This window comes from Amphiura filiformis, chromosome 6, assembly GCF_039555335.1.
Source record: "Amphiura filiformis chromosome 6, Afil_fr2py, whole genome shotgun sequence".
Taxonomy (NCBI): domain Eukaryota; kingdom Metazoa; phylum Echinodermata; class Ophiuroidea; order Amphilepidida; family Amphiuridae; genus Amphiura; species Amphiura filiformis.
This window is the reverse complement of record NC_092633.1, coordinates 12627430-12648627: the sequence shown is the minus strand read 5'-3', so window position 1 is coordinate 12648627 and position 21198 is coordinate 12627430. Positions and strand designations below refer to the sequence as shown.

At 35.1% G+C, this 21198-nt stretch overlaps 1 protein-coding gene across 1 annotated transcript in view; it reads right to left on the bottom strand.

The window, feature by feature from the left end:
* Positions 1-4890: 4890 nt before the first annotated feature.
* LOC140154988 (ankyrin repeat and SAM domain-containing protein 1A-like) overlaps positions 4891-21198 on the bottom strand; it is a 114585-nt gene continuing 98277 nt past the window's right edge. Inside the window, exons 18-24 of the mRNA XM_072177655.1 lie at positions 19385-19496; positions 17664-17812; positions 15713-15874; positions 14669-15025; positions 7544-7702; positions 6525-6662; positions 4891-6142 (exon numbers count right to left, since the gene is read on the bottom strand). Of these exons, the coding sequence (XP_072033756.1) occupies positions 5996-6142; positions 6525-6662; positions 7544-7702; positions 14669-15025; positions 15713-15874; positions 17664-17812; positions 19385-19496 (1224 nt within the window). The 3' untranslated portion in view covers positions 4891-5995. The remainder of the gene's footprint in view (positions 6143-6524; positions 6663-7543; positions 7703-14668; positions 15026-15712; positions 15875-17663; positions 17813-19384; positions 19497-21198) is intronic.

Genomic DNA, 21198 nt, shown 5'->3' with positions numbered 1-21198 from the left:
AGACATGGATTGAAATGTTGTTGATATCTGAGCACTCTTTACAATTTAACAATCACCAGTACATACCCATTTTTACTGTATTTAACACAAAATAACCACTTCAGTAGTGTCCTTCCATATTATATAAAACTTGTCTGTTTTTAACAAAATAATACATATTTTGTTTGATTTGTTACTATGTCCCATACTTATTGTTTAAAGTTTACAATATGTTGTGAATACTCTCAATCATCTGGGAATCATACAATGAGAGAATAATTTCAATATATTAATCCAAGGTATGTTTGAATTTATCTGGTTGAATAGATTGAAATTATTCTCTCATTTTGGTATGTTATTGGTCAACTTTAAAACCTTTGAAATGTGCATACAACCATCTTGAATAAGAGCCACAAAAGTTGAAATTGAGTTAAAGACCAGAAGGGCTAATCCAGTTGAAATTCATACACCCCTATGAAAGACATGACCTTAATCTGCCACACAGGAAGAGTGGATTTCAAATGAAGTCACTCCCTCATTAGAAATTTGCACTCTCTGTGTGGGAGATCAAGGTCGTGTCTTCCATAGGGGGTGTATGGATTTCAACTGGAACTGCCCAATTTTAAATGGATACAACCATTTATAATCGGTGTTTGAATTACATAAATGCCGTAAAATAAATTAATATCTTTAGCACTTTCAGTTCACAACTGTGACTTCTACTGTTGCCAAGTTCTGATTAACAAAATTATAATTCTTGCATTACTTTGTAAGCATGATTCTTAGACAAAACGTTTTAATTTACAAAAAGTTCCTTTCTGTACCCAGGCAAGTTTTTTCTTCAAATGTGACCAAGTTACCATGAATTTTTACAATAACACACACATACACATTATTTTCATTAAAATTGGATAGTAAAAAGTTTAAAATTTCATTGCATTAAGCAGCATGGTTTTCTTATCATACAGTCTGCATAACAGATTTGGTACCAGTTTTCAAACATGACTCCAGATGGGAGGGTAGATTTTGAAAATCAAGGTCACAATGTGTGCAACGATGTTCTTATTGAAATATTAGCGATGGCATGCAAAAATTACCAACGTTATGTAACAAAACTAGATGGACAGTATAGATTACAAATTTTCACTTGCATCAACGTTTAGCGTAGCAAGCCCCATTGTCTGCACTCACCATGCATGCACAAGTGGTTGAGTTATCGTTATGCAGTCTGTACCGGCTATTGGTTTTAATTTCATAACTTGGTGATTTCTGCATCACTTGCTGTCGCTGATATATCAAACCAAAAGAAAACATCCTTGTGCAGATCATGGTTTTGTGAAATCTACCTTCACTTTGGCTGTGGCTAGATACTAAAGATGGTACCTTATATATTGTGTAAACTGGAGATAAAATTTGCAAAACTACTTATATCACCAATTTATTTGTATAATTTATTTTATTTACCATTTCATTTTCATTTGTTTAAAAACAATTACGCAGTCAGTCAAATATATCGCCCACCAAGAGGTAACATAACATACATAAAATTCAAATAGAATGTAAAAATATTTTAAAGAGGTTGTATGAGATTTCATATGCCCTCATTGTTTTTTTCAAAACCCACTTTATCACATGTAAAGTATAATTTTGAATACTTCTGTGGTCCAGGTACACAATAGTGATGATTGATCTCATATAAGAGGCAAGATCTCCCCTTCTACACGCTAATGATCAATGGGTAAACAATCTTAGTTGTCATGACCATTGATCAGCCAATCAGTGTGATCGTTTATCACTTCTGTGTTTACTCTCGGAGCACAGCACAGACCACAAAGTATTAACAAATTTACTTCAAGTAACACTTTTCCATATACTACTAATCACCTGATATAGTTACGCTTAAATCAGTGTCCTTCATATGACTTAAGTCCGGATCTGGAACTTGATTCCCCACACACTTCAACAGCAGATAAGCTTAACATGGCACTCACAATATGTCTGCTTTTGAAATTAAATTAATTTTTGTCCATAAATTAATGCTAGGTGGGCTCTCAGAGTATTCAATATATCAAAATAAGGCAATGTTTTTTCAAATGATAATTTCACAATCTGCGTGTTTACACCGAGCACTCTGTATTTTTACCCGGTATTACCTGGTAACCCACAATCAGATTCAGGCAACAACCAGCACGTTTCTGCTGATGCTTAAAATAAGGGTTGCGGTGTGTACCGGAAATACTGAAAATATTTTCCTGACCCCCAAGCTGCTTTTAAGGTCATGATGGGACTGACACATAAAATCATAAAATGTACATAAACGAAGTTCAACACCCAGCAAGTGTTAACCGTTGTGTTTCCACTGACAGAAATACCGGGTGTCACACCGCATGATCTACCTCAAGAGGTGGATCACGGTTCCCAGGTGTCCACACCGCATCACTCTGAATCGATCCGTTTCCACTGAGCACATTAACCGATAACACTCTAAACTAAACCACATTACCCGCCAACCGTTCCCCAGTAGAAACACGCAGTATGTTTCACACAACCCCTTTAAGTGTGGCATTTTAGATTTAGTTCCCTGAATTGTATGACCTAGACAAGGAGCACATTTAATTGATTGATTTTGCACTTCATTCACCAATGATTTATTGTATAATTCCATAGGAATCATTACACAATTATATCGCCATGGTTATCATCAAAAGTTTGTTTGTTACCATTCCTTGTATCAAGAAGTTTGGTTATTTATGTTGCTGTATACAGCTATTTACCCCTTGGGCTATTCCAGTTGAAATCCATTACATATACACCCCCTATGATAGACAAGACCTTAATCTCGCACACAGGGAGTGTGAGTTTCAAATGGGGTTTTCTGAATGGATGACTCCACTGAAATCTACACCCACTGTGTGGGATATTAAGGTCATGTCTTCCATAGAGGGTGTATGAATTTTAACTGGATGTTCTCAACATAACCCAATCCATTATGTTGTTAAATGTTTTCATAAATCTGATACTTTGTTTCCCATTGGTAAAACATAATGATTTTTGTCATAATATAAACATTTTCCTTTCCTAGATAAGAATAAAATATGAGTCCATTCCAAACATATAGACCCGGCTTTCCAATAATTCCTTCTACACAGATCAAGTATGTATGTTCACTTGCTTGTTTCCAATTTGAGAATACACCACATTATAACTACAAAATACCGTATGATGGAAATAACCACAAGATTATATTTGAAACTTCAGCACACAGCTGTATGGTTAAATAAATTGTGCAGAACTGGCCATTCAATTCCATGGGTTCAATACTTATTTAATTCCTTGGGTCAGCGGCTATGTTTTCAAAGCAACCCTCTGTGTTCAAATACATTTCATAAGTTGTAAATTGAGCAAGTAAAGTATGGTAATATAATTAGGCAAACATTGAATGTGGTATATTCTATACTGCAGTGTAAGGCACATTAAATTACATTATGTTAAATAAAAACCCATTATTATACATTGACTACTTATCAATGCCCACCTTCTCAGTATGATTGCCATTACAGAAATATAGGTAAATCATGTTGTAAAACCTATTTCATTCTCATATTTGTGATGCGATTAAGCAAAATCAATCGGAACTCAGAAATATTAAATTTTCAGTTTCTTATAGGATAGTAAAAAACATTTACAGAGCTGCATTTTGCAGAAAACCCCATTGAAATTGAACAACCAGTTCCAAAGATACGAGCAATTAAAGAGTTTCCAAAACAACAGGAAACATAAGGAAATATTGCCTTTGTTTGGCTATATCTCAAAATCAATATATCCGAGTTCCGACTGACTTTGCTTGATCGCATCACATTTGTCAATATAATAATGTTTAACAATTACAGAATGTCTGAGTAAGTATGAATAAATATCATTGTGTCAAGCCATTGGGAAGAGCTTGCTTTTATAAAGGTATCCTATTCTTAAAATACAAGTTTCCTTGAGTTGCTGCAGTACCAAATTCAATTGGGCCAATCCACACTACCCCTCTGGAAGATTGTGGAAATATCAGGGGGAGTATGAATTTCAAATAGAAGTAGCACATTAACCAACTCTATTTGAAACTCACCCCCCCCCCTCTTTGGAAGATTTTTCTCAGAGGGTGTATGAAATTCAAATGGAGCTGCCTAACATGTTCATACCATTTGAAACTCATACTTCCCCTAAGATTACCCAAAAACTTCCACAGGGGAAGTGTGGATTTTATATGGAATAGTCCATTGTTAGGAGATATTTTGCAAAGGGTTGTGGAGTTAATAACACATTGTTGTTCAGATACTTTTCAATCTTTACCCCTTTACAGAATAGAATTGAGATGAAAGATTTCTTTAAAGTTGGATGCCAAATATTACAAAATAATCAACATGGTCAGCAAAAATTGAAATGGTTGACTATACACACCCTGTTGTCACACTTTGTAGCGGTCGATAGGTGTTTTGGGATTCACTTTGTAGCTTCGATTAGGAACCTATTTTGCCTAATGAAATATGCACAGCGTGTTTCTGCGCTGTACAGCTAGCTAGCGATGATCAGGTACCTATTCAGCCTATTTAGGGTTAGTATTTAGGGTTAGAGTTTCTGGTTGGTGTCCTGACTTGACAACAGAATTAATAGTATCATTTCCTTCATTCTCTTTAAATTTCAATAATATACTAGAAACTTCTGCTGACCCCTGAAACACCAAGATTGTTCATTGGAAGACATTCCGGGACATCCTATACATTTGATTTTGACATTTGAAGAGCTTGGTCCTGGAATTGAGTCAGTACTAGTGACAGTTGAATTTGACAATGAATGACCAGGATCAGGGCCGGATTTGCCATTGGGCTCAGCCCCCCCCCCAATTTAGCAATGTGATGTTTCTTTTTAGCCCCAAAACACCATATTCTGGACTAAAATATGCCAACATTGCAAAATTTTGCGCATTGGCCATCTACATAGCAAATTTCACTTTCATTTTGGGCTAAAATTGTCTGAAATTGAAATTTTTTTGCGAGCTTCATGCGCAAATGTCTTAGTAAACCGATCTTATAGTAGGCTCCCTGTTCGTAAACCAAATCTTGGCCACTTGAGTGTACATGCCTTCCTCATGGTGAGTTTGGGGGCATCTGAATTTTGGCCTGGCCCAGGACTACCAAAAAGGTAAAATCCGGCCCTGACCAGGATAGAGCATCTACATTACAGTACCTCTATATCAACAGTTTGGAGTACAAAAAGGCTATAAACTATATTGGCTGCCTAGAGCACAAACCAGTTAACTGATTTTCTTTAACATTAGCAGTTAACACTTTGACCACCAAGCAGCCCATGTAGTCAACCATTTTGTACTCCAAGTCACATTGTGTATACTACATGATTTATACAATGTATTGGCTTACAGGAACAAGAATATAATAGTATTGTAACACTAGATCTTATTTTCTTTCAGTATTTAAATCCTGCTGCAACCATTGACTCCATGGTTCAAAAGCAATGGCTGTGACGATTAGTCTTGATGTAAGCTGACAAGGGTACTGATCCTACAGAGCCATCAGAGTCTACTGGAAACTATATCAACATGATATCTGCTGACATATAGGGTTGGTAACAATCAAATTAGTCAGGCCTGACATCGTATCAATCAACTGCAGGAAAAATGCTTGATTGAGTTGGTTCCACCAGGTTCCATCTATCTTATGTTTTCTTGGTCAACTGTCACTCCTTTGCCTGCCTCTAGTGAGTTTGATACTGTGTTATGTACGATAAATAACAAATTTTGCCAATTTGTGTGTGGTTTTCACTGCCATGTAGTTGTCTGAAATCCTCGCCTTGAATAACCCTTGCACTTCAGCTAAGAGTAAAGTAATCCAACGAATCAGGTTGGACAGATATTATGGTCTTTCTAATTGGCAAACACCTGATCACTGATACTGGAGTATCAACCCAATTCTACACAGGAATCCATGACAGTTTTGACTGTTGAGTACCATAGCTATAATTTTGTATCATCACTTGTATTTGATAGTGCTGATGAGTCATGTCTTGAGTTGTCTGATCGATGTGACTGAGATTTGAGTAACATCTGGTAGGCTATTTCAAATGCTTGTCCCAGTGTAAGGATAATTTCTGTGGCTACATCCTGCAATTCATAAAAGAAAAAAATACACAAGTTTATATGAGGATATAAAACATAAAACTGTAGTAAAATTCAACTGAGATGGGAAACGTTGAAAATAGCAGCATGAACTACATGGGTTGAATGGTGCGTCACAGTATGTGGCTGTTCCACCGTTCCCTATGGGGAATACCATGAACACCATGGGATAAAAAATTGATTTTTACCCAAACTTCTCTTAAATATGACAAGAAGTTTTTAGCGGGTTTGCTGTCAGACAAGTTTGGAACTGTCAAGCTTTTGTCAGGAGTAGCTGCAACTTCTAATAAATCATGAAAAGAGACGATTTTCTACGTTGGTACACAGTACCAAATATTGATACCCAAAGATGAAACTATTAACTTACCACTGTTTTGACAGTGAAGACATGACAATACCATCTTTCATGTTCTCCATCTTTGGTAATATATGCAAATGTCTTCAAGTCATCAGCATCTTGAGCTACGTGAGAAATGTTGCAAATTTCATGGTCTGTAATAACCATCTGAAGATGGGGGAAGAAAAAAGCACAAGAAATATTAGATTTTGTCCCTATTTCATCATATAAAATATGGAGTTTAAATATTTCAACTGGATTCACTGATGTCTATGTGTAGTATCACTATGATTAATTTATGCACAACTTGATGTTCCAATCAATCAGCCAAAGTCCAAGACATTGCGTGACCAATAAACCCCTTATGGTTATGCATGCTTGTTTTCTATCAAATGTCTTGAATGATTTATGGGTTGATAATATTCATTTGCTACTTTATACTCATTAACTGTCCACTCAATCAATCTTAATGAACCGTGTATCTTACTATTGAAAGCAAATTGCACATTCTATATAATACTCCATCAGGCTTCAAATGTGAAACAATTTCAAGCCTTTTTTTTAGCGCTGTTTTCTTCTGTCAATGGTATTTTGGTAATACTTGGTCAGTTTTATCATCTTTTGACACGGTGCAGTCCTTGTTCTCCATAATTGTTAAATCCTGCTGGAAAATGGGCTGGAAAATTTTGATACCCCATTTGTCAAATGTCGTTCAATATTAACAACACAGTATTGCTTTTAAAGAAAAATACCTGAATTTAAAAGTTGCAGTTTACAGCGATCAATGGTTATTATGCTAGCATTGTGGCACGTAAAACCCTCTATTTAACTTCGCGCTGACTTCAAATCAATACAAATAGCTGCAACTTTTCAATTCGGATATTTTTCGTTAAAACACTGCTGTGTTGTTAATATTGAACGAAATTGGACAAATGGGGTATCAAAATGCACGTAAATAAATCATCCTTCCTTCTATGTTGAAATATTGTGAACACAATTATTATTACAACAGCTGCATTACTTTTTGTGCAGTCTTTAGGTTAACTTACTTTTGATTTTGAGTCGATGAATTTGACTCCTACATAGTTAATAGCTAGTGTAATGGAGGGTATCTTATGTAAACCAGCAGCTGATTTTCTGAGTTTAGCACAGGCATCTAGAGTTGATTCAGTACCACGAGGCTCCTTGATAAGTGATGAACCTAGATACTGTTACAAACAAAAAACAAAACAGGTTGTTAAATGTTAACAATGACCTTTCTGAGGTCACAAAAGGTTCTCAAGTTTCCCCCTAAGAATTTATAACTCAAAATGCTTTTTACAAATTAAAAACAAAATGTAAAAAGCTTATTGGTAACCTATTTTGTTTGACACACCTGGTCCAATGTAATGCAATTCCAATGTTGCAATGTCACACATTGTTGCATTCAGTCACAATGGCTCATTAACCCCAGACAAAATAATGAAATTGGAAGCAATGATTTGCGTCTTTGTCAGACGTTCAACAGACATATATGATTTATTTGCAATAAGTATGTAACACAAATATATAGCATGCATATAAGGAATCAGCACCCAAAACCTGGACTTATTAGCAAAAGCGATATTTAGATTTACAAAGGACCCTGATGAACTATCAAAAGTCACCACCCCAGTGACCTACACAGTAAGGGCTTATAAATATCTTAAAATAAACAAGAATATTTTAGAGGACCTAGATGAAACCTATCTTAAGTCACCACCCTCGTGACCCCTACAGAGGAGCTGAATAATATCTTGTTAACAGAAAATTAGGAATATTTAATATAGCACCCCAGATGACCTATCTGAAAATCACATCCCCAGTGAACTACAAAAAAGGGAGATTATAAATATCCAAAACAAAGAGCACAGCCAGTAATATAAAATGATATGTGCTGAAACCTTTAACAATATTTGTGCATGCAAAATATATAATATATATTCCTGTAAGATGGTTTCCAGGAATCGTACATTCATATATATAGGGGAAATCCCTGACAGGTTAAATTGGATACTTGATCCATACTAAAATGTCTACATACTTTAATTTGTGTGCATTTCTTATCCATACTTAAATAGATATATGTTTCAAATTAGAAAATCTCTGCCAGCGGATTTTAAATTTGTTTAAATTGATGCTAATGCTTTAGCATTGCTCACTTCAAATGACATGGTTAGACATGTGTGTATTTTTAATCAACTACAGCTATCTCGTCCTTTTCTTTTAAATTTTTGTTTGAAAAGCTATAACATAAGAGATAACATTTAAATATATGCTTAGTAGCCCAAGGAGAGATTCACTTGAGATGTACATTTTACACGATGAAGTTCAACTATCCGCAGGAAGTTCTTGATTGATATAGCAAAGGAAGGCACCTATCAAGAGTTTCATGATTTGAGCAATTTACCGCTCTCAAAAGGAATTAGACGACTGCACCAAACCAATCATCAAATCACGAATATCGTGACCCAATCTTTGCTCTATCAATTACGTTAGAATTGCTTCTTTAACTTTAACATAGAAACTTAAAATTTTCTTTATAAATTTTTCCGCACCACCACTACCATACTCTCAATATGAAAAATTGCAAAGGGAGTGGTGGGTGGGAAAAAAATTTTTAAACACAACCTAGTCTTGTTGAATCTGACAAAATAATGACGAAACAAGAAATGATCGGAATGCAAAACATCGCCTGTGTACCACGTGACTTGGCAACAGTACACAAATTCACACAATAGGCCTTACCACGGGGACCACAGCATTTATTCTGCAGGGTTAAATTGGTTTTCAATTGATGGGATTGAAAAGCGTTATTAACCCCAGACAAAATAATGAAATTGGAAGCAATGATTTGCGTCTTTGTCAGACGTTCAACAGACATATATGATTTATTTGCAATAAGTATGTAACACAAATATATAGCATGCATATAAGGAATCAGCACCCAAAACCTGGACTTATTAGCAAAAGCGATATTTAGATTTACAAAGGACCCTGATGAACTATCAAAAGTCACCACCCCAGTGACCTACACAGTAAGGGCTTATAAATATCTTAAAATAAACAAGAATATTTTAGAGGACCTAGATGAAACCTATCTTAAGTCACCACCCTCGTGACCCCTACAGAGGGAGCTGAATAATATCTTGTTAATAGAAAATATAAATATAAAATAAGGAATATTTAATATAGCACCCCAGATGACCTATCTGAAATCACATCCCAGTGAACTACAAAAGGGAGATTATAAATATCCAAAACAAAGAGCACAGCCAGTAATATAAAATGATATGTGCTGAAACCTTTAACAATATTTGTGCATGCAAAATATATAATATATATTCCTGTAAGATGGTTTCCAGGAATCGTACATTCATATATATAGGGGAAATCCCTGACAGGTTAAATTGGATACTTGATCCATACTAAAATGTCTACATACTTTAATTTGTGTGCATTTCTTATCCATACTTAAATAGATATATGTTTCAAATTAGAAAATCTCTGCCAAAGAAGTTAATGGATCATGCAAGAACTGAATGAGAAATAAACTTCCCAATCCCCCAGATTTTTAAACATATTCTATTTATTCTTTAATTTTCATCAGTTAAGCCTGGGGGATATGGGAAGCTCTCTGGATGTTCTTTTGCCTGATATATAGGGGACCAAACGGTGACTGTGAGTGTAATCCCCTACCCATAGTGGTTTTGTCAATATTACGCATATCTGGATGAACTATATCTGTGGGTAATGACACGATAACTCTGCTCTACTAATTTTGTGTGCCACTTGTTTATATTTCTGGTACATCTAAGCCCCGCACCATGTTTGTTATCATCAAACGAGAAGTGTGCCATGCTATAAAAGTGTACAGAGAACTAGGATAACATGCCTATTCTATACTACAATAGGTCAACACACTTCTTGAATCAACGTGATAACTAGGCGGCTGCGCAACCTCACGAAAAAACTTGAACACAATTTTTTGATTTTGAATTTTGTTGAACAAGAAAAATTTGAGGGCATAGTACTTGGCCCCTGCCTAGGCTATCCCATGCCAACCTGGAGTTGATTCCTTCCTTAGTATTAACAAACTTAATCGATCAAATCCCACATGCTAGACCGGCTTTCAATAAATATTTATTAAATAAAATACAATAGGGCAATTCATGGTTCTGAACAAGATGATCGTTTAAAACAATACAAAACAAAACAAAAACAAACATTCATGCTTCTGAAGCAGCAACTTGACACGTTCCTTGCTTATTAACTTATACCAATCTGACAACCTAACAACTGAAAGTATAATTGATGACGCTGTACAAGTGTACATACCTGTCAAATGTTCAGAATGTCAGAAGATTGATTACAGCAACTGCAGGACTTTGGGGACAGAGGTCTATTGGTCAGATGACATTCAAAAACCAAATAGACTGTCCCTTGTGAATGCTCAACATGCAACATCTTGGATTGGACAGGCAGAGTTGAAACATCACTCTTACAATCACAATACCAGGTCAGTCATATTACTTATGACCCACAAGACAACGACGACGTACAATTGTACGTGATTTGTGATTCTTACCATTGTACACCATTTTATGTTTTTTAAAAGCACTTGACATGATTCTTCCATTTTACGTAGTTTGTAGATAAAGCAACGTGCAACATTCAGTGTTAATTCAAAATGTGCAAATATAAGTCATTGATTGCTGCAATGTAGCTGCTACGTGGCTCCATGTCTAACTGAAGTAAACCCATCATGATTATAGGTAAATGCTTTATGAAGAGATCACCGTCAAATATTATTGTGGTCATAAACAAATCTCCAGTCTCACGACAAGCAAGTTGAAACAACACGTATTCCCTCCTGTTACCCAGGATATAATCTGCAATGAAGAAAACAGAAAAAGGGAAGCAAATTGTGCAAGCAAAGGCTTTTGCATATATACAAGCCTGATTATTAATAAAACTTCCTTACTATATACTAAGGAGTTGAAAATGAATTGATCTTGAACATGATTATTTTTCCATTTATTTTGTTTATTTATTTACCTCTTTATTTACTTTTCAACTTTTTAAATATGCCAGAAGGTCCAAGTGGAAAGGCAGTGTGCTCTGTTTCCCACTATCTAGGCGAGCTTCACAAAGATGCTGCCAAGTAGAGTAAAACCAAATCTAGTAAAAACTATGCCGAGTTAATTTGGGCAAGTAAAAAGGAATCGTACCAAGATCTACCAAACTTGTTTTACATCAGATGACTCTACAATTTTGCTTTCCTGATGATACATCTTCTATGAATTCCTTAAATGCCAACACCTATGCATATGTCAGAAAACCCATAAAACGATCTTCCAATTGTTAAATTATAGGGCTGCTACTCACTGTTAATATTTTCTGTAATTTACGCCGAAGGACTCTTAACTTTGACCTTCACCGATTGCCTTGAATGACCAAAATCCAACAACCTTTGCATATGTCCGAAAAACGACCTCCAAAATTGTTAAATTATAATGCTGCCCTTCGATGTTAGTATTTTATGCCAGAAAGGAAATCTGTTCACATATCCTAACCCTTACCGATTGCTTAAACAATTTTCCAGGAATTTTCATAAAAATCCAACCAAAATTTGACTTCCAGTAATTCAAGCTTTTCCAAGAGCCACTAACATTCTTTAATCAGACTAAATGATTCACGAATATCCCACTTGTAATATCAGGATATCATATACCGCGCATCACTAATGCACCGCATAGCGATGTTACTATATTGCATATCGCCCAACACTTGTTTACGATCTCTTGGCCATATCTTGGCTAGATTTTATGTTATTTTATTATTATTTTCCACTTGGATGGGAATACAAACTGCTTGTAAATTTTCCCAACACTAATTACGAAAATACGCCTAGCGCCCCAAAAGCACGGCCTGTGAATGACTCCTGTCCCACGATTGGACAAAGCAGGGGCATATTATGCAAAGCAGGAGTCACAGCACATCTCGCATGATGTGATAAACATTTTAATCATAACTGCTCCTTATTGGCACTCAAATTTCGTTCCCTCTCGTTTCGGACACAACTTGATATCATAATTTCAACAATGTAAATATCTTTGTTTATGTGATACATGTTCGAATGACGTCATATCATTAATAAATAGCTTATGTAATTTCTCGTAAATGGGTTGATCAATAATCTGTTGATAGCACGCCACAGAAATTGGCTATTTGCAAAATCCCCAGGACTGATTGACGGTAAACAATTTACATAATCATCGAGACCGCCATTTAGTATTGCCAAACCAGCGATTTGGTAGCCCAAATGGGTAATTTCGATTTTTATTTATTTATTATTATTTTATTTTTTTGCGACTTTTGACAATTTCCTGGCCTCAAAAAACCAATGATTAGGCCAAAGGAAATTTTTGCGACTTTTTAACATTTGGCTCCCATAAAGTTAAACCAAATTAAAACATTTTTGGAGACTTTTTGATTATTTGGCCAGCACTTCAAGCATACATTTTTTTTTTTTTTGTTTTGCGTTCTGCTTGTATGAATATCACAGTTTGAAAAACTTAAAAACCGTGTCAAGTGAATAAAATAGATCTCACTCGACACAATGTTATTTATACTTCCAATGCCCATTTTTACAAATGTGTTCTACCTTTAGGCTTTAGGCCTAGGCCTGCTACTAAAACCGGGATTGATTATAAAAGCAAATTTCTCACCGAATCAACTCATCATCTTGACTGCTCTCAACACCGCTGCCGGATAACGCCCGACGCTGGGTGACCCGTTCACGTAAAATTGCCACATTCCGCATTTAAAATACCAGCAACTTCGCCTCTCTATCATCACTCGGGTTAGTTTTGTCCAACTATTTGTATTATTATATAAAAATATTTAAGAGAATCCCAGACAATGTCACAATTTCCACTTGCCGCAGTACCATCACTATGATAATATTGACGACTTTACTTGATTGCTGCAGCTAGTTGTTTCGCATGCGTAAATTCAACAACGATTTTCCGTTTCATGTAAAAAAAGACTTTGGAATCGTAAGGGAACCAAACTGGACTATATCATTAGCCTATGATCGCACTTGTACTTTCATAACTGATGAATTATCAGCCATGCACCTGGCGAGATGCTCTCGGTGATAGCGCAAATAGACATAAAATTCAATCCAGCTGGTGGTATAGGCTCCTTTTCTCCCAATGTTCCACTCAAAGTTCTTGAAATTCCAAACCGCCGCACATATTTTGTTGTATTTTTCCGGCGAAAACCATCAATGAAAACACGGTCCACGCCACGAAATATTGTTGTAAATACACTTCCAAATTAATATATAAAGCTACTGGGATTACTACTTATGAGCGATAAATTGTAAAATATGCAAACTAAAAACTTCCGAAAGAAAATTTTTAAACACAACCTAGTCTTGTTGAATCTGACAAAATAATGACGAAACAAGAAATGATCGGAATGCAAAACATCGCCTGTGTACCACGTGACTTGGCAACAGTACACAAATTCACACAATAGGCCTTACCAACGGGGACCACAGCATTTATTCTGCAGGGGTTAAATTGGTTTTCAATTGATGGGATTGAAAACGTTATTATGTAAAAAAAAAGCACTTTTGAAAGTTGCGCTTCGGTCCATTCAACTCTCAAAAAATGCAGTATAACTGTCCTACAGATTATATTCTGCATGCTTTGTGAGAGTTAAATGGACCAATGTGCAACTTTTCTTGGCTAATCAGCCACTGTGACCAACACAACAAAGTGTGATATTGTAAATTGGACCAGGGGTGTAAAACAAAGTAAATGTATACCCCTAACATTTGTGTAATTTTTTAATTTTGTTAAAAACTTTTTGATTTTAAAAAGTTGTAAGGGAACTTGCAAACTAGTTATCTTGATCACATTGTCAATTTTATTTACATACAGATGAATAAATAGAATATTTACCAGTTGTGAATTTCCAATTAAATAAACAAATTCTAATGCTTTTCTTAATTACTTCAATATCGAATTCATTTCAGTCACATCAACAAACGTTGGATGAATTCTAGATAAGTAAAATACAATCTGATTCAGTTCTGGTTTCAATCTACCACTGCTAGCAAGAATTTACATGTGTAGACTTACAAAAGCTGTATAATTGCAACATCCCTTGATGAGTACTTCTGGTTGATGCATCCATTGGTAACTAGGGCCTTCCTCCTCCTCCTCCGGCTGCGTTGATACCTCTTCACGCATCACTAATCCTACATCCTGAGTACTCCTCTCCCTTTGACCCCCACTCACTACTGGTTCACTTAATGGTCTTGTTGATACTCTATCACTTGTAGAAATTGCAGAAGATGGATTTTGTCTAAGTCTAGCTGTAGGTGAAGCCACTTCTTTTGAATAGTCTTTGAATAAGTCTATGTCTAAGGATGATGATTGTTCTGATGCGGTACTGGGTAAATGATTCTGTCGTGGTGCTGATGATAAGTTTAATTTCTGTTGATTACAAGTAACATAAAAAATTGTTGGTACATGTTAATGTTTCATAGCACCAATAATATTATCTTTATAAATATTTGTATTTTTACATAAATTTTCTTCAACGTGATGAGTCAAACCCTATCTTGATAATCATCACAAAAATCCACATGTTAAGATTTCAAACACCTAATTAGCTGATCACTTACAAATACAGGGTGATATATAATACGATTCAGGAAACAGATGGATTTTAACAAATTTTGAAAATAAATCAGTGTTGGTGCCCGGATGTAACATAAGTGTTATTTTAGCCTTTTGAATCATTAAACTTGATATCATGAAACCATGATCAACCCTTTCTGATACATTCTAAACTAGTCAATTGCCCTTACATACTCGGTTGCATGATCACTGGAAAGAGGTGATCTTTCAACATTCAATGGACTCAATTCTACATTCAATGGAGTTATTTTGTATAAAATATCAAATGTCCATTTATTTGATTTGTTACTTTCATGTAACTGGAAAGATGTTTCAAGTAAATGATTTGGTTTCATAACATAGACATACATGATAGTGTCATTTCCTAATTTAGCAACTGTCTAAATTACCAATATAGAAAACAGAAATTAAATACACTAAATGTAGACTATAAACACCAAATCAATTGTTTGTCACGAGAACACCTGAAAGTTTACTCACCAAGTCCTGTTTGGGTTTGGTATCTTGTTGCTGACTACTGTTATCTGAATCCTGATTTATACTAGAAACACTCGATCTATTGTTGCCATGCCAACTGTGTCTTCTATCACCAAGAGATGCTAGTATTCTCTTTCTATGGCCTAACATGTGTACTTCTAATACCTGTAAAAAATAATAAGTTGTTGAATTACAATCAACAGTTGCTATTGCCTATCAGTGTTATTCATAGTGAAAAAATTGTACTTAAGTTCTCGTAAGTAAATAAATTTTAATTTTCATGTTTTATAACATCCACAAATCCAGTTTTCTAAAAAAATCACTGAAATCATCTTTAAATCTCGACCATAAAATGTCACCTCTAAAGGAGAGAAAGTTGATTGCATTAAGAGAAGGGGTATGAACGTTTGGACAGTATTTATTGTGGGACATTAGAGCACATCAGACATATCGAATTGCATTCTGAATATGAAGAATGGCCTTCTGATATCAAATAATTTTGATTTTTTGAAATTCGCAATGTAATACACATTTTATGGCAAATCATTAAAAATTGATATTTTTGATATTTAACAGTACTTGAAGTAAACTTTATAAATCTGATGTTTTCTACCAAAACTGTATGTAGGTGGAATGAAAAGCCGACGATCAATTGAAAAGTTTGACCTTTCGTATTGAAGATATGGATTTTTTTTCCCAAAACACAAAAAAAAAATATTAGGTCTTTTGGAAAAAAAAAAAAAAAAATCCATATCTTCAATATGAAAGGTCAAAATTTTCAATTGATCGTCGGATTTTCCTCCCAGCTACATACACTTTAAGACTATATCATTAAATTTATAAAATTTACTTGAGGACTGTTATATCTCCAAAATGTGAAAAATATCAAATTTTAATAATTTGTCATAAAATTTGTATTATATCGTGAATTTCATAAAATGAAAATTATTTCATATCAGAAAGACATTCTTCGTATTCAGAATGCAATTCGATAGGTCTGATGTGCTCTCATGTCCCACACGTCTCACGTTCCCTCAATGTTTTCTTAAAATTGTACCAGCCCATCAGCATATTAGAAAGAGTGATTTTGATAGATTTACAATGTAATGATTTCAAAATCAACCAAAATGGCTGCTAATGGCAGCCTATTTGGTTATATATCAAGGGCTTATAAGGGTCAGTTGTCAAAGAGTGAAAACAGTAAAATATATCACACTGTGCACTATTTTGGCCAGGTTAAATAAGTAGTGTATATGTACCAGGCAACTTTTAGAGTGGAAGTAAATATGAGCTTTTTCTGCCTTCCAGCTCCAAAAAAAATGTTATTGCATGATTGCACATGAATCACTGCAAATGTGTGTAAATTTACACTATGTTGGCCCACAATCAAATTTTGGTGTTAAACGGACCAAAAAGAACACACATTTTGCTCTTTGGTTGATTTCTGCCCCGCCTCCCAGCCTAATATGCCACTGGCTTAAATCATCTTTAGGGATATTAAAAAACAATAAAATACCTGAGTGGAAGAAGGGCACACCTCCATCAAGACTTTTTTTGAGATATAAACAAAAAACCTAATATTTAGAAAAGTTTCTGCTGGTTTACATAAGATACCCTCCATAACACTAGCTATTAAGTTTTAATCGACAGATTTTTTCATCATGAGGGGACCATTAGTAACGGTACATGAACATACATTATAACGTACATGTGAAATGCTATATGTTGCAATGGCAATGGTACAGGTCGTTTAAAATATGATACACTCATTTTTGGAAAATGGAGTTGGGCCCTTCTTCCACTCAGGTATTCAATTATATGCATATTAAATTATTGCAAAATTCTCATATGGATATGAGTTCAAGCAGATGCATACAGGAATCGCCTTGCAAATTTGGCTGAAAAGTTGGTTATGCAATAATCATATTGTGGTGATCTATTGCTGTTTACTTACATTTTCTAATTCTACTTCCCATAATTCCCTAGCTCTATCCATGCCAGTGATTCTATTCTCAACAAAGTTTGGGATGTAATCACTTAGCAACAGACTTCTTAACCATTCGGATACAGTTGATGGCACAGCCGATGAATCCATCTCTGAACCTAGAGAAAACAAACAGGAAAATACACTGAATAGTAAGCAGATGCACACACACAAACACACATTTATACTCCTATCAACCTACTGATGATCCATGTTAAAAAAAAAGAACTTTATAATGCTACCAGTATGATACCTCCTCTTAGTTCTTTCAAGCAGGGAGTTAGAAAATCATTTTCAGATTGGTTTATATCATATTTGCATTCATCATACATGAACTACTGTTAAGTTCTTGGCGTATATGAGCTTCCTTGACATAACTGGAATTTTAAGCACAAACTAAAATTGCCCTAAAAATACCACCAGCAAATAAGGGCACAGACTGTAATTCTTGTTCGGGTTTTCAGAGGAAGGAACTCTATTTGTATGTGAAATTTACTCAAGGCAAAGGATCTCCCATTAGGCAAATCTTTATGGTAGTAATAATGGTTTATGTATCCATTATGTACTATCTCTCTATCTTACATGAGTTCAGTGTGCTTGGAACCTCACCCACACTTTTCCCACATGAATGTGTGTGCTTCAATGTGCATGTACTTTATGCATGTCCGTATGTGTCATGGATAACTCGTAAAAGTGTAACGTTTCATCAGAAGTGGTTCCGACTTTATCAGAACCCCGGGATCAGAACTTGTTATTTCGATGGCTTTGGTCATCGTTATTCATAAGTAAAAAAAGTAATTAAGTAATCAAAAGGCATCATTATACCATGACTTTTTAATGAATTCATGTTCATCAACCATTAAGAATGAGCAGGTGTTGCAAACTTTCCTGAATACAAATTATGACTTTTTGTTAAGTTCAATCACAGTTAAAAGTTTCTCTTGGAACAGGAACTGTATCAAAGATGTTAGGCTAGAGAGTCTGGACTCAAAATATCCAATACTTTGGTAATCAACCATACTGCAGTGCCACCCATGGGAGAAAAATAGTGTACCTTCAGTATGGATGTAGTCATTGTGACGTCAACGCCGCCATCTTGTGGGTACGGAGTGCCTTGTTGCTAAGATCACCGCATTAACGCTTGACTGAAGGCAGTACCCACAAGATGGCGGATCCCGCGGAAAAGGCTGATGGCCTCTATTCATCAGTAAAGGCCTGAAATTGAGCAACCATTGGAATTCAGCTTGAGCCTTTCACAAGGGTTTGTGCATGCAGTGCTACATAAAGTTTATTCGGCTTATAATTGCCGAAGAATGATTTGATACAGAATGGCATGAACGCAGCTGGGCGTAGCACTTATGCTAGTCGTGTGCTGTGTAATGCGTGACTGGCATACATGAATGTGAATTTCTGCGAGCATAAGTTGGAACTTTATTGACGTGCTCAGTAAAAAAAAACAAATATTTTTTGCCAATAATAAGTCCAACAACCATAGCAGCCGAGCAGGCATATCACCCACAATGCATTGCACACAGAATGCAAACAAGCATACACTTTAAACCAAGTTTGCCAGGTGCATGGCAGACTTATCTGGGGGTACACTAAAATGCCTTTCACAGGCACCGCATTCATAGCGGAGTCTGAACTATACATGTTCGCTTGTAGATAAATAGACCTCTTTGCAGACTTACCCATAGGTTTAATTTTAGGTAGAGTCTTTGTTGCATCTAAGATGATCTTCCTATGTAATGGATCATGGATACCCATGTCGGTTAAGTCTTGCTCCTCTAATATTGAGCCACCCTGTATAATAAACATAAGAAATTGTAATAAAAATACTTTAAGATATATGCACTATTACTTTTATCTGGTATTTTGACTTTGGGTATGATTTGAATACACACTAGACAGTGACCAGTCATTATCACTGTGTGACACATCTGTATCAGAAGAACATACAAAGTATGTTAAATGAACAAATTCGGTTTGATGGTTCTTAAAATATAATAGTTAATTGTTTTTCCTATTAATTAACAACACAATATAATATATCAATTATTCCATGTATTATTTCAGTGGTTAAACAGATATTTGATATTTCAAATCTTCAAAGTAAGGAAGCTACATAATGGGCATGAATGCTGGGGGACATGAGGGTTGTGTCCCCCACTATTTAGGAAAATTAACAATTTTTTGTTCTTTCAGCCACTTTTTGACAATTTAGGCCAAATCCCCCACAAAAATGCATTATACTGTCTAATGAGAAATTTTGTGGGGGTTTCCGCGGGTAAACGTGGAACTGCAAATTTAAACTCCACCAAAATATTTTGAACCCATAGCTTTCAATATGTAGTTGTTTCAAACTGTGAATAAAAGAAACCACAAATCTGTTCAGAACAGTTAAAATCATGAACAATTAACTCAACGAAAATAACCTGTTATAAAGTCAAGAAGATGTAATGAGTATTATACTAATAAAACTCGGTACATCAAGAGTGATGTTCAGCATAAGCACATTAAGCATGAATGCAATAACCACGTTTTATCAGCTTAACATATAAACAAATCAGCATGTTAAGTATGTCAAGCCTAAGTAACTCAATATTAAGTTACACACAAAATGACAGCCAATGTTTAATGTACCAATACCATTCTGAACATGCGATAATCTTAAAGATACAGTGTTTTATTTTAAGTAGGCAACAACCAACATCTTCAGAACTGTTCACATCACAGTGTTTTGTGTCTGACATTTATTGAATTTTATGCTGGAATATTTTTATAGGTTCCGTTATGCTATATAATTTATCTTCATGTCTATTTATGATACAATAGTATAAGGCTGAGGCTTTGATGCTACAGACTTGCAATAGGAAGTAAAAATAAATAGAGTTGTGTTATAAAGTATTTCTTTCAACTTCTGTCTTAGGGTTAATGTTTGGTTTAGTGTTTGTGTTGTGGATAGGTTCAGTGTAACGTTATAGACTGGGTTACAATCATGTCTGGTATAGAGCGTATTGAAAAGTTAATCTAACTTGACTTCAAATCTATAATTTGTGACATGATCAAAGGGAATGAGTCACATGTCGGCCCTGGTCGAAAATAAGTTTTACACAAGTTTCTAAAGAGGACATTTAGAGCTTTCAGAAACTTTAAACCCCATGTTGATATGACTTTTCTTTGTGAAGTTATGTCAATTTATCAATCGCTGAAAACAATATAAAACAAAAGAATTTTAACACTTTCTTTGCCAATATCTCAAAATCCGACTCATTTCCCCTGATCGTGTCACATTTATGGGATTCAAACTAAATATTCATAATCATCATTAAAGCCCCCCCCCCCCCTAACATTGGCACTAAGTATGCTAGAGAAGTTTGACTTAGGGTTATGATTCAAGTTGGGTTAGGGTTATTGTTTTTGAATTGGGTTATATTGTTACTTATTTCAGGGTTTTGGTTTAAGTTTAGGTTCAAATTTTTGATTGTGGTTGTGGCTTAGGTTA